At 42.5% G+C, this 12844-nt stretch overlaps 1 protein-coding gene across 1 annotated transcript in view; it reads left to right on the top strand.

Moving 5' to 3' along the window:
* Window positions 1-12844, top strand: part of ADGRV1 (adhesion G protein-coupled receptor V1) — a 556691-nt gene that overhangs the window by 69270 nt on the left and 474577 nt on the right. Inside the window, exons 17-20 of the mRNA XM_088444649.1 lie at window positions 561-824; window positions 3513-3639; window positions 5738-5955; window positions 8790-9536. Of these exons, the coding sequence (XP_088300775.1) occupies window positions 561-824; window positions 3513-3639; window positions 5738-5955; window positions 8790-9536 (1356 nt within the window). The remainder of the gene's footprint in view (window positions 1-560; window positions 825-3512; window positions 3640-5737; window positions 5956-8789; window positions 9537-12844) is intronic.

Here is a 12844-nt window from a genome sequence, read left to right as displayed (position 1 = left end):
GCAACTTTTTACCTTCAAATGTGTCTTATTCTCAAAGCTGACAGTGGCATGTTGCATGCAGATACAGCCGCAGTCGCATACAGAATATAGGCATGCCACATATCATTTTAATCAGAAGCCATCCTATCCCCATCACTTTGCGAATAAGAAGGTAAAAGTCACTCAGTAAAACGTTCGGCGCTACTGAGTCGCACGACGCTCACGCGTTATGTTTTATGCGTCTTGTAGCACATGCAGGTAAGATTTATGTGGACACATCTGTAAGAAATTCTTCCACAACCCAATATGTAGAACTGGGGTAATCAACACGTGTCCCTCCAGCTGCTGTGGAACTACACATCCCAGCATGCCCTGCCACAGTTTTTCTATTAGGGAATGCTAAAATTGGGACAGGGCATGCTGGAATATGTAGTTTAACAGCAGCTGAATACCCCTAATATGTAGAGGATCTTTTTCAAAAGTCAACACAAAGTAATAGTATCCCATTAATAAATAACATGATAGCTCTGTAATACACCTGGATTACATGCATTTCAACACTCATTTTCTTTGTACAACAGATCCAGCTGTGGTTTGGGTTGATGAAGGCCACGTTGCCAATTTTACCGTTGTGCGCAATGGAACTGCTGATTTTGTGTCTTCTGTCACATACGCCACAGTCAGTGGTACAGCTAAAGCTGAAGACGGAGATTTCACAGCCATTCCTGGAAACACCTTGGTGTTTCAAACTGGGCAAAGATTGCTCAGTATATCAGTGTATACAAGTGAAGATGATATACCAGAGACAGATGAATTATTTTATCTACTGCTCCTCAATTGTACAGGTTAGATTTATTGCTGACGTTACCTTATAAATAATGCCTGTTTATCATGTTTATGCTTCTTTGCACTGATAACAATATTCAAAATCTTACACAAATTCTGCCCGTCAGCTGCAGTACCTCCCGCCCTGCTTCCTCTCACTATGGTGCTGCTAGAAACTTTGTGAACCCTATAGGATGTCTTCATAAATTTGAACTTAAATGTGCTCATATCTTCAGCTTAGTCATACAAATAGATAAAGAGATCCCAATAGATCAAATAACACGACAAAGGATGTACTTTGCCTTTAATTTATTGATTGAAATGATCCAATACTTAATATTTGTAATAATGTGAACTTCTGGGATTATTAGTTCAATTAAGGGAATAATTAAAGTCATGAGTGATAATCAGGTGTGAGTTTGGGTGGTTCTTCCCTACTTAAAAGAAACATAAACCTGAGTCTTCCCTAACAAAGGTTTGATCTTCACTTCACAAAACTGGGATCACATGCCATGCCTCTATCATAGGAGATTTCTGAAAAACAGTGGTTGGGGAAGGTTATAAATCTAATTCTAAAGACTTCAAGTTTCACTAATCCACTGTCAGGCAGATACAGTAGTGCACAAATTCCATCACCACTGTACTGGTGCATACACACGGTCAGATTTTTCTTCAGATTTGAACGATAACATTTTAAAGAATCGTTCAATCGTTCATATCTGAAGGAAAATCTGACATATCTGACATGTCTGAACGATGAACGATGCGCGTTCCCGATGGTCAGATAACAATATCTGACATCTGATGTGTTTGCAGTCAGTTTTGGATGCTTTCAGTCATTTTAATGCAGTCAAAAATCGTACATCGTTCAATTCGTTGGTCAAATCGTTATTCAGATCGTTCATCAAATTGTTCAGATCGTTCAAATCGTTCATCTGACACATCTGACAAATCTGACCGTGTGTATGCACCTTTACTTTCCCTAGGAGTTGTCATCGTACAAAAATCCCTCCAAGAATAAGGCACATACTATTCAAGAAGATTACAAAGCCTCATGATGTCAAAAGATCCCCAGGCCTGTTTTGCACTGACTAATGTTAGCATTTATGAGTTCACCATCAGGAAACACACAAAGAGAATAATGTGTTTGAAATAAAAGAAGTCACTACTTTCCAAGAAGAACATTGCTGCCAATGTACAGTTTGCTAAATATAACCTGGATGTGAGCCAGAAACAACTGAAGTCCAACACAACTACCTCTTCCCAACCGTAAGACACAGTGGTGTCAGTGTCATGGTTTGGGGCTGTTTTGTGTCCACGTCATTGATGGAACTCTAAGTTCTGGATTGTACCAGCAAATGCTGCAAGAGAAAATCAGGGTATCTACTGTATATGTGAACTGAAGCTGAAGGTGGATCTTGCAGCAAAAGCATGACCCTAAACACACAAGTCAGTGCACAAATAAATGACTGAAGCAAAATAAATGTTGTGGTTTGGGATGGCTAATTCCAAGTCCATACAACCATCCAATAGAAATCATGCAACATCCATCTGTTCTAAAAGAAGCAACGGGCCACAAGTTCTCCAAGATGATCTGGGGGATTGATCAACAATTACTGTAAACATTGCTACTCAAGGGGTTCACAGTAGTTATTGAAAGCATAGGGTCATATTCTGGAAACCAAATATAATGTGGATGAGACAGTATATGCATTTGTGTGTAATTTCATTTAATGAGTCCTCTTTATATGTTTTTATTCCTTTGACTGTCTGAACACATTGGCCCTGATTCAGAGCCGGTCGCTATTTGCGCTCGCTCGTCCAGAAAATAGGGGTGGCTATTCAAATGAACCGTTCGCTGTTTGCGGTCTGTTCACGTCTCTAGGTCTGAACGAGCAAACAAAACTTGCGGTCGTTTTTTGGGAAACTACGCCCCCTGGCCGCTCGCATCCGACGTCATGTCCGCTATTTATTAGATTAATCGAGTACATCGAACAGGGTATGAACTGCTCGCTATTCTTGTGGTTGGTTTTTGCTACCACAATTTTGCGAGCAGTTCTGGCTAAAAAAAAACCAGTGACGTGGTCAATGACGCTGCTGTTTTAAATATGCACACCCATAAAACGCCCATTTTGACCTTTAAGCACGCCTGCGTTCTGATTTCCACTCCCCGTTTTTAAGCACCTTCCCCTGTTGCCACCCACATACGCCTCATCCTGTCACTCAAATTAGCAGGCATTCGCTATTTTGCGAGCACATGAATTTCGGCCGCATTGACTGGTTCGCGCATGCGTATAACGATCCGTACGCATGCGCAGTTTGGCAAACATCGCTCGGAGCGAACGAGCAGCCACTTACGAGTGGCTCTGAATGAGGGCCTTTGTCTCCATATATTCACTACATTGAATAGCTGAGGATTCTATTGCTTACCACTAATCCTACACATGTATACGTAGTACGTACCTTGCTATCGCGCACACACATACATTATGGCTCTAAGTAAGGATGCAGCTTGGTTTGGTTTGTCTGTTACTTTAGAGTACAGCAGTGTTTTTTTTAAATATATAATAAATTTAATTTCCTATTATGATTATTTGCCAAACATGAAACAGAAACACAACTTGTCTGTTGTCTTGCTAAAATCTTCAGTATGCCTGTCTCTTGCATGTAATATCATATTTATATAGAAAAATATATTTCTTTCTCAGGAGACACTGTGGTCAGTGGAAACGGCAACGCTACAATTATTATTAAAGCTAATGACGACCCCAATGGGATATTTCATATTGAACCCATTGACAAAACAGTAGAAGAAGGTGGATATAATCAATTCAAGTAAGACCAATGGAATTGTATTTATAAAATGTTGTTAGGCTATTTTATTTTTGTATGTACAAGTTAGTCCTGTTGCTTATGGTCAATAAATAAAGCATTATAATACGTGGTGCTAAAAAAATTAGGCGTATTTATATTTCCGCTTTTTGAAGATAAGAACTTCTATTATTTGTACTACTATTATTATTATTATTAATAATAATAATAATAATAATAACAATAATAATAGATATTTTTTAATATGGCACCACCAAGTGTTTGTGCGTCGTACAGGATAAATAATAATGATACACACAAACAGTTCAATACAGTATAAAAGTGGGAGAATCAAACTGAGAGATAAGACAACTAAGTGAGTGACAGTAGTTAACAGTTACACTCAATGACCCAGTGCCTTGGGAAGGGGGTACCGAAAGCATTGTTAACTGTGTGTGGGAGCACACTGGAGAACAAGGATAAGGTAAGGACAAGAGGGTGAAGGGCCCTGCTTGTGAGATCTTACAGTCTAATGGAGTTGTGAGTATAACCAAGTGAACTGGAAAGAGATGAGGAGGAAGGACAAAGGCTTTGCGCTACGAGTGTGAGGATTGCTGATGGGCTTTAGTGAGCAGGTGCATTTTCATGGTTCGTATGAAACAATACAGGCTGATAGACAGTTTGATAGGGAGGAGAGCAGCAATAGAGAAGTCTTAAATGCGGAAGTGGGAGAAAGTAATCATGGAGACAGAGAGAGCGGTTGATTGGGAGTGCAGATTTAGATTAATTTGCAGATATAGTAAGGAGTGACTGAGTGCTTTGAATGTGAGGTTGGGGTCTACACTGGATTCTGTGGAGGAATTGGAGCCAGAAAATGAGTTTAAGGAGAGAAGTGGAATCCAAGTAACAAGATAGGAAGACAAGACGACTAGCATTATTAAGGTTAGATTTAAAGGTGGACGAAAAGAAGACTGGGATTAGTTTAGAGATTTAAAATAAGACAGCTTGGAGAGATAAAGAAGAGAGCAGGAATTCTAAATGAAGGCAGTCTGAGAGTGAGCAGGATTGTTTCCACTGAAGGAGACCACCACCAGAGATGGAGACAAAACACTGCAGCAACAAAGTCAAGTGTTGAAGTAATGGTTGAGTTATAGAAGGAAGCAGCCTTGCCAGGACAGGAAAGGGAGGAGGAAAGGGTGGAGATAAGGTGAAAGAAGCAAGCCTATGAAGGAGGAAAAAGAGTGGGGGTCCAGAGAGTCAAATTGCACAGACTGAGGGTAGTTATGGGAGGTGGTGGAGCAAAGGAGATGAGATGTTGGTCAGAAAAAGGTAAAGAAAGTTGGGGAAATTAGTGATCACAGTGATAGGAAAAGACAAGGTCATGAATATAACCACTTGAGTGAGAAAGGGAGGATGTTCATTGACTGAGATCAAGAGTGATAGATAGGAAGAGAAGCTTAGAGACAGAAGAATATCAATGGGAATATTAAAGTCACCCAGAATGAGGAAGGGAAGGTCAGAAAAGCGGAACGCAGAAAAACTGTCATGTAAGATCGAGGAAGGAAGAGGGGAACTGTAAATAACTGAAACCAGGTGGTGAACAGAGTAGAATAGGCAGATAATGGCTTTTAAAGGAGGAGAAAGAAAGGGAGGGCTCATGGGTAATTACTTGATAGGTGCCATGAGGGGGAGAAAAGGATACATACTCCACCACCTTTCCTGTCACTGGGCAGAATAAGGGGGAGAAGGAGAGCATGTCTAGAGAGAGCAGCTGAATCAGATTGGGTCATCCAAGTCTCAGTGGAGGTTGGGAAAGTTGTAAATAATGAGATAATGGACAAATGGCAGTTTGTTACAGACAGATCTCGCTTTCTATGAGGCATAAGAAAGAGGAAGGAGTGGAGAGAGGCAATAGGGAAGAGGTTGGCAGGATTACAACTGAGCAGTGATAAGTCATGACATGAGCATGGGGAGTGAGAAGGGAGGAGAGCCAGGCAAGTATGAGTAGAGGAGGGATGAGATTAGGCAGGGGAAGAGGGGTGTATAAGGGGCAACGTGAAAGAGCTTTGATTTTAAACTGACATTATTCTGTTGGTCTTATACTTATCATGTTATGTTGCAGGGTGGTGAGAGAAAGAGGCCATTTTGGCAGTGTGTCCGTACATTGGCAGATTTTGCAGAACGGTTCAGGCTTACAACTAGGCCAGGAATTTTCGGAATCATGGGGCACTCTTTGGTTCAAAGATAAAGAAGAATTTAAATATATTATTCTCAGTGCTGTTTCTGATAAAATTCCAGAGTTCAATGAGTTTTACACTTTAAAATTGGTGAATATTTCAGGTATGTATCTCATCCATGTAAACTGTATTAATAAAGAAAGTATATTTTATACATGGATACATCTAATTTGAAGTTTATATTTTAAAGTCTCTTTCTTTATTACTTTTAAATTGTGGCTTGGCCAACTGTAGCATTTTTTATTTCTCTGTTGAACACAACTGTACTGTAACACCCAATAGGGGGGATTTTAAGAAGAACTGTAAATCTTGTCTCTATACAGCACTGTGTATAAGTAGGATTACAGTCCAAAGAACAATTTCATGGTCCATCTGCTCTAATGCTTTGTACAATCACTGTATGCATTTTGTGATAGATGAAACAGGCCTAAACACATTCTTATTTGACCCTTGGCTATCCTCTTTATTAACATAAGCTTTTCTCATTTCCCCCTGTGTACTGCTCAATTCACTCTTTTAGATGTCATTAAACCCAAGATAACTAATGACTGCAATTCCTACATATAATGGACCTAATTCTGAGTTGTACGTAATGCAAACGAAACTCAAGACGTCTACAACGTAAATGTAATGCTAATGTGACTCTGAGGCCCATTTATCACTCTGTATTTGCGGCTATGTCCCCGAAAAGATTGGTTTTCGGGGGTTAACTGCAAATATTTAATATGCCCCGGAAGTATTAAGGAGGGACTGAAGCAGGTCCCTCCGACACCTGCTACGATCCCTCCATTCCCGCAGGCAGCCCCATCCTGCATAGGTTTCTATGGGGGATGCGATGCTGCCAGATTTACCAATATCTGGAATGCAATGCATTCCCGATATTGGCCCCCGCAGCTAATGCCATCTGTAGCTTATGGGCTACACACCACATAATTAGCCAGTGGAGGGTTCCTCCGGATCCTCCCCACAGCAATGGCCGCCACACATGTGCAGTCAGCGGAACTGCGCATGCGTGGCAGCCCTGGCAGCTCTCCGGCACATCACAGGGACGGGCTCCTTTCAGAGCCCCTGTCCTTGCTTGTTCCGGATAATACATCCCGGCACTATGATCGTATCTTGCAATACGATCATGGGTGGTACTGGCATACCCAGATCGCATTGCAAGTGCGATCAATAATAAATGGGGACCTCTATGCTTTGGCTAATGCATATTCATCTATGCCAATGCAGCCGCCCACTCTTTCTTACCTCTCTTCCGTATGCAAGAGTACCCATCATTTTTATAATTGGCAATTACACCTACCCCATGATAGGTGCAGGAGATCCGTCTAAATTTGGAACCCAGAATGTATATGCGAGTGAGTGACTAAATGTTTGAAATAGGTAGAACTCTTACGATCGCAAAGATACATAAGCAGTCCGTGACGCTTACCCAATATGCAAGAGCCTCTAAATGCTGCCGCATTCAACGTTGTGTGTGACTCAGATTCAAGCCCAATATTGGGATACAGTAACTGGGTGAGCATAATATAGGAGCAGGGGATAATGCCACCTTGGATCAGCTGTTAACATCCTGACCTTTTATGCAGCTTAACAGCTCTCCTCCTCCATCTGCAATATTGGAAATACATTTCATTAAGTTTGTGTCCCCTTGTGTCTGAGTTTAATCTTCTTTGCAAAATGAAATCTCATTTAAGTAATTATCCAATTTAATTTGGTACTTGAATGCAGATAACCCACTCTGCATAAGATAAGTCCCCACAGACCATTTGTATTCATTGCCGTTTTCTAAAATTAGCTCCTCTGGTAAAGATCCATACGCAGTTAAATAACAGCAGGTGCAATGTGTACAAGCCGATACATGACATCACTATTGCTTTTCTCAGGACTTTTGCATTGCAGTATCCTTTTGTAAATAGACCCCGTTGTATTATTTTGGATTGGGATGGGAGTTGGAGGGGACATGTAGACGAAATTCTACGCAGTTGGAATAGTAGTTAGCACATAAACTTTCCCTCCTTTTCCTGTGACATTGACTGCTCAGCAGGCTTGTGAGAAATTATTTAGAAGACTTCTGTCACGGCCAGGGTATTTCAGCATGGCGCTAGGCGGGTGTTACCTGTGAGGTCGTTGTGGCGCGGGCTGTCTGGTGGCGGAGCTGGTGTCTGGCGGGGGGCTTTGGCTGCGCGCGTTGTTGTGCGGCCTGTTGTCACTCTGCGCTGGTGAGGCCTGGCGGCGTCTCTGTTCCGTTTGGCATGGGCGCCGCCATCTTGCCTTCTGGCCATGTGATGCGGCTGGCCAATTCTGGTGAGTCACATGTTCCCTCCGGCCAGTAACAGCACGGCATGGGGTATTTAGGAAGGGTCAGTGCCTTCCTTCTTTGCCAGTGCAACGTGTATCTCAGCCTAGCTGAGAGGGAGTTCTCTGTGCTTTCCTGTTCCTGTAAATTCGCTGTCTGCCAGTCTGCCTGTCAGCTCCTAGCTCCCACTGGACTACCCCGCTTCCTCCATCACCCTTGCCCATACCTGAGTGCCTGAGCCTGCTGACATCCTGCGCTTCAGTTCATTACCTGTATACCTGGCTTGTTTATTTTCAGTTCACTCCCTGCATACCTGGTTTGATTATTTTCAGTTTCACTACCTGCACACCTGGACAGCTCTAATTGTTTCTACTTGGACATTAACCCTTTTACTCCCACCACAGAACTCTTGTAATCATTTATATATTCCTGGATTTTTATTTACTGCCATTATATGTCTACTCAAGCACTTATTAAAAATCCTAGTTTTATTTTCAAATCTGCTTCTGTGATCGCTCCTGCTACCACCCCGGGTCCACAAACAACCCAGAACATCACAACTTCATTTATCATCATTGCTTAATGTGATACATTTATTTTTTTGTACTAAATACTTTTCATGCATGTTCTTTACACAGGTGGGTTTCCAGGTCCAGGTGGCCGACTTTCAGATACAAACCTGAATGTTATGGTGATGATCCCTTTCAATGATGACCCGTTCGGGGTGTTTGTAATTGGCCCAGAGAGTCAGAATCGGGAGGTAGCGGAAGATGTACTCTCGGAAGATGACATGAGCTATGTGACTAACATTTCAGTGTGGAGACATCAGGGAACCTTTGGAGATGTTCGTGTCGGCTGGGAAATCTATTCCAACACCTTTAAATCTGGCCTCCCCCCAATGCTGGACCTCTTGCTCATCGCCTCATTACCGCCGTCTGTGCAGTTGCAGCCTCACATGCGGCGGCACCACAGTGGAACGGATGCCTTGTTTTTCAGTGGTGTTGAAGGTGCATTTGGAGTGATTGATTCCCAGTATTATTATCACAATATGAATAACACCATGACCAATTTTACTTTTTCAGCATGGACAATACCGCGCGTGAATACTAACGGGTTCATAATATCAAAGGATAATGATAATGGAACAATGTATTATGGCGTGAAGGTGGAAACAAATGACTCTTACATCATGGTCCTGCTTTTTTATGTGACCTATGGATCCAACAGTACTTATTTTGCCAAAGCTGGAGTCCCAAAATTCATGCAACAAAATGCTTGGACCCATGTTCTAATTACATTAGATGATGGATTTATAGAGTTTTATATTGATGGAAACCCTGTCCCAGGTGGAGTGAAGAGCCTGAAAGGAGAAGGAATCATTAATGGTGAGTATAACTCAACATTGCGCATGGAATAAGTCTGATGAGATTTTGGGGCTGATCAGAGTTGGGAGCAGTTGTGTCCTTGCTCATCTTGCTTCAATACTCCATGCTGCGCGATATGACTGGAGTGAGTGTGTTGTCAGGTCCCGTGCAACCCTGCTAGCGTCTGGCGTCTTTTTTTTTTTTTTTTTTTTAGAAAATGCTTCTAAGTTGCAATGTGATGTGACTAGGATGCACCAGGAGACTGTGCTGATTAATTTGATATGTATGTGACACTTGTATATCTGCGTGTGGCTGGGACTGTAAATGGAACTTGGTGTGGAAAAAAGCTGTGGCCGCTGCCTCGTAGCACTTCACATGCTGATTGGGAGACTAAGTCGCATACAGATATATTAGTGTCACATATCAAATTAATCAGTACAGTCTCCTGGTGCGGCCCTAGCCACGTCACTTTGCCATGTAGATGCATTTTTGGCAAAAAAGACGCTTGTCGCTGGTATAGTCTCACGGGACCAGGCGCGCCAAGAGGGGCTATTTGACGCGATTGCAGCAAAGATGAGTTGGGACACTGCAGGTGGAACAGATGTAAAATGTAAGGACAAATTTAGATTTGAGAGGGGCATGTCCTAGCTCACATCTAAATTTCAATGTAAAAGTTAAGCTGTTAAGCACTTGTGGGATGCATACAAAAGCACATAGAGATGTGTACAGAGCCCTGTGTTTTGGTGTTGGTTCTAAATCATTTGGCAAAACCACCCTCAGTTGTTTTGGATTTGGATTTCTTTAAAAATTGATAAAACAGCTAAAATTATGTCATTTAGGGTGGGATGTACTAAGATGAAAAATCTGTTAATACACCCGAAAATGCAGTTTTCAGGGGTTTTACCACATTTCCCATAGGTACTAAGTGCTTCGTCTCGGGGGTGGGGGGGTAATAGATGCTTATGGGCTTCTTATAGGGATGCCCTCTGAGAGCAATCCAATCAGATCCCTCCCAGCTACCCCCTCGGCACGCGCATGAGCAGAAGGACGCCAGAGGGACTTCTGGGTGTTAAACGCAAATCTTATCGGGAGAGCTGTCCTTTGCATTTCTTAGTACATACCGGGGTAATTAACCCCGCTATGTACCCGATAAGAGGTGGGGTGTGCCGCTTAGTACATCCTGCTCATAGACCTGTTTTTATTCCTACAGTATTAATAACATCAATAACATTTGTTACCAGTTATTTCCAGACAACTTTCACCAGCTCACAATACTTTTTTCACCCATATTAGCCAAGGCTGCAGGGAGCTGGAGGCTAAAGTAAGCGACAGAGCAGCGGCACAAACGCATAGCAGTTTAAAAGTATATAGCACATCTATGAAACATAGGAAGTAATTCAATTAGCCGCAATAGAACGTAAACTTTCCATGCGTTATCTTTTCAAACTTATTGCCAGTTAAATTAACTTTTTGGCTTGTATACGTGCTCCCCTGTGCTTTTCTGCACAATTCAATTAGAAAAGTCATCTTTCAGCATTCGCACGTTAAGTCTTACAGGTTTTACACGCGATAAGTATAGGTGAAAATGAAGAAATCTGTCTGTACCCCCAAAAAAGACACACTTATATAGGATAACAGTATAGAAGTTTATTAGTGGACATAATAAAAGTATTTGGGGTTCTTAAATTGTAACACATGGCTGTTGAGAAAAAATGATAGAAAGCAAGTTTTTGTTAAAATAAATGTGCAACTTAAATGGGGGGTGCATAAAATGCCTTTAAGTATATATTTGAGTAATTTTAAACCACTTTTAAAAAACCTTCAAAATACATCTCTAAGATCCACTTGCAAACTTAAAAACACCTGTGCCATTCAGAGAGCACCCCCATATACCTATCCCATTTTCCTGAACTTTCCACATTTTCACCCCAAAAATGACATGTCATTATTGGTCAAATGAAGCTAATGAAAAAAATATTTTTGCCTAATTAGTCATTAAGTAGGATGTCCCAGTGGTACTGAACCAAGTCACAACATTACCTTAAACTATGGACTTTCCCCAACTTTTCACCTGCTCAGGAGGTGGTGAAAATAAATTTGCATTAGCTCTTATGAAGAATTATCGCGCGTAAACTTGCGTGCTACCTGTATAGAGTAGGGGTGTGCACCGGACACTTTTCGTGTTTTGTGTTTTGGTTTTGGATCTGGATCTTTCTTCGTGTTTTGGATCTGGATTGGTTTTGCCAAAACCACCCTTCCGTGTTTTGGGTTCTGGGTTTTGTGTTTTGGATCTGGATTTTTTCTTAAAAAATAAAAAAAAAACGCTAAAATCACATAAATGGGCCTTTTTTTGTTCCTACGCTATTAATAACCCCAATAACATTAATTTCCACTCATTTCCACTCTATTCTGAACACCTCACACCTCACAATATTGTTTTTAGGCCAAAAGGTTGTACCGAGGAAGCTGGATGACTATGCTAAGCGACACAAGGGGGCGGCACAAACACGTGGCCCATCTAGGAGTGGCACTGCAGTGGCAGACAGGAAGCCAATCAGCGTTATGGTGCCCATTTGCATGTAGCACGAACCCGGGAGATCCGTGCTACATGCATCTGTGTGATTGGCACAGAGCAATGACAGGTCCGTGAGACCCGTCTGTGCTGCTGTGGTAAAAAAAAAAAAAAAAAACCTGTGTAAAAAAAGAAAAAAATGGCGTGCACCCCCCCAAAAAAGAGCAACCAGCCCCGGGCATTAGTAACCCAGTGCTGGGTGTGCTTAAATACAGGGGACAAACGACATAGGGGTCCCCTGTACTTAAGCACAACCAGCACCGGGCTAGTCAGAACCAGCGCTGGTTGCCAAAATACGGGGGACAAACGACGTAGGGGTCCCCTGTATTCTGCGCAACCAGCTCTGGGCTCTGATCCGGTCCTGGTTCTGGAAATATAGGGGACAAAAAATGAGTAGGGTTCCCCTGTATGTTCCAGAACCAGCACTGGACTTTTTCTAGCGGGGGGCTGATGCCACAGCCAGGGGAGCCCTTTCACCGGGCCCCCCAGCCGCAGCATCAACCCTGACCGCTAGTCAGCCCAGGCCGGGGATCCCTGGAGAGCTGGGGACCCCCCCAATAAAGGGGTCACCCTCTCCAGGGCACCCCAGGCCCAGGCTGATAGCCCGGGGCTATCCCCGCCACCCCTGGTGGCGGTGGGTGGCGGGTTGATTGTGTGGTGTGGTGTAAATAAAGAATATCAAACATTGTCTTTACAAGTAGAACTGCAAGTCCCAGCTAGCCTGCCCCGCATGCTGGTACTTGGAGAACCACAAGTA

This window comes from Taudactylus pleione, unplaced genomic scaffold, assembly GCF_031769625.1.
Source record: "Taudactylus pleione unplaced genomic scaffold, aTauple2 ptg000370l, whole genome shotgun sequence".
Taxonomy (NCBI): domain Eukaryota; kingdom Metazoa; phylum Chordata; class Amphibia; order Anura; family Myobatrachidae; genus Taudactylus; species Taudactylus pleione.
This window is presented reverse-complemented; position numbering and strand designations above follow the sequence as displayed.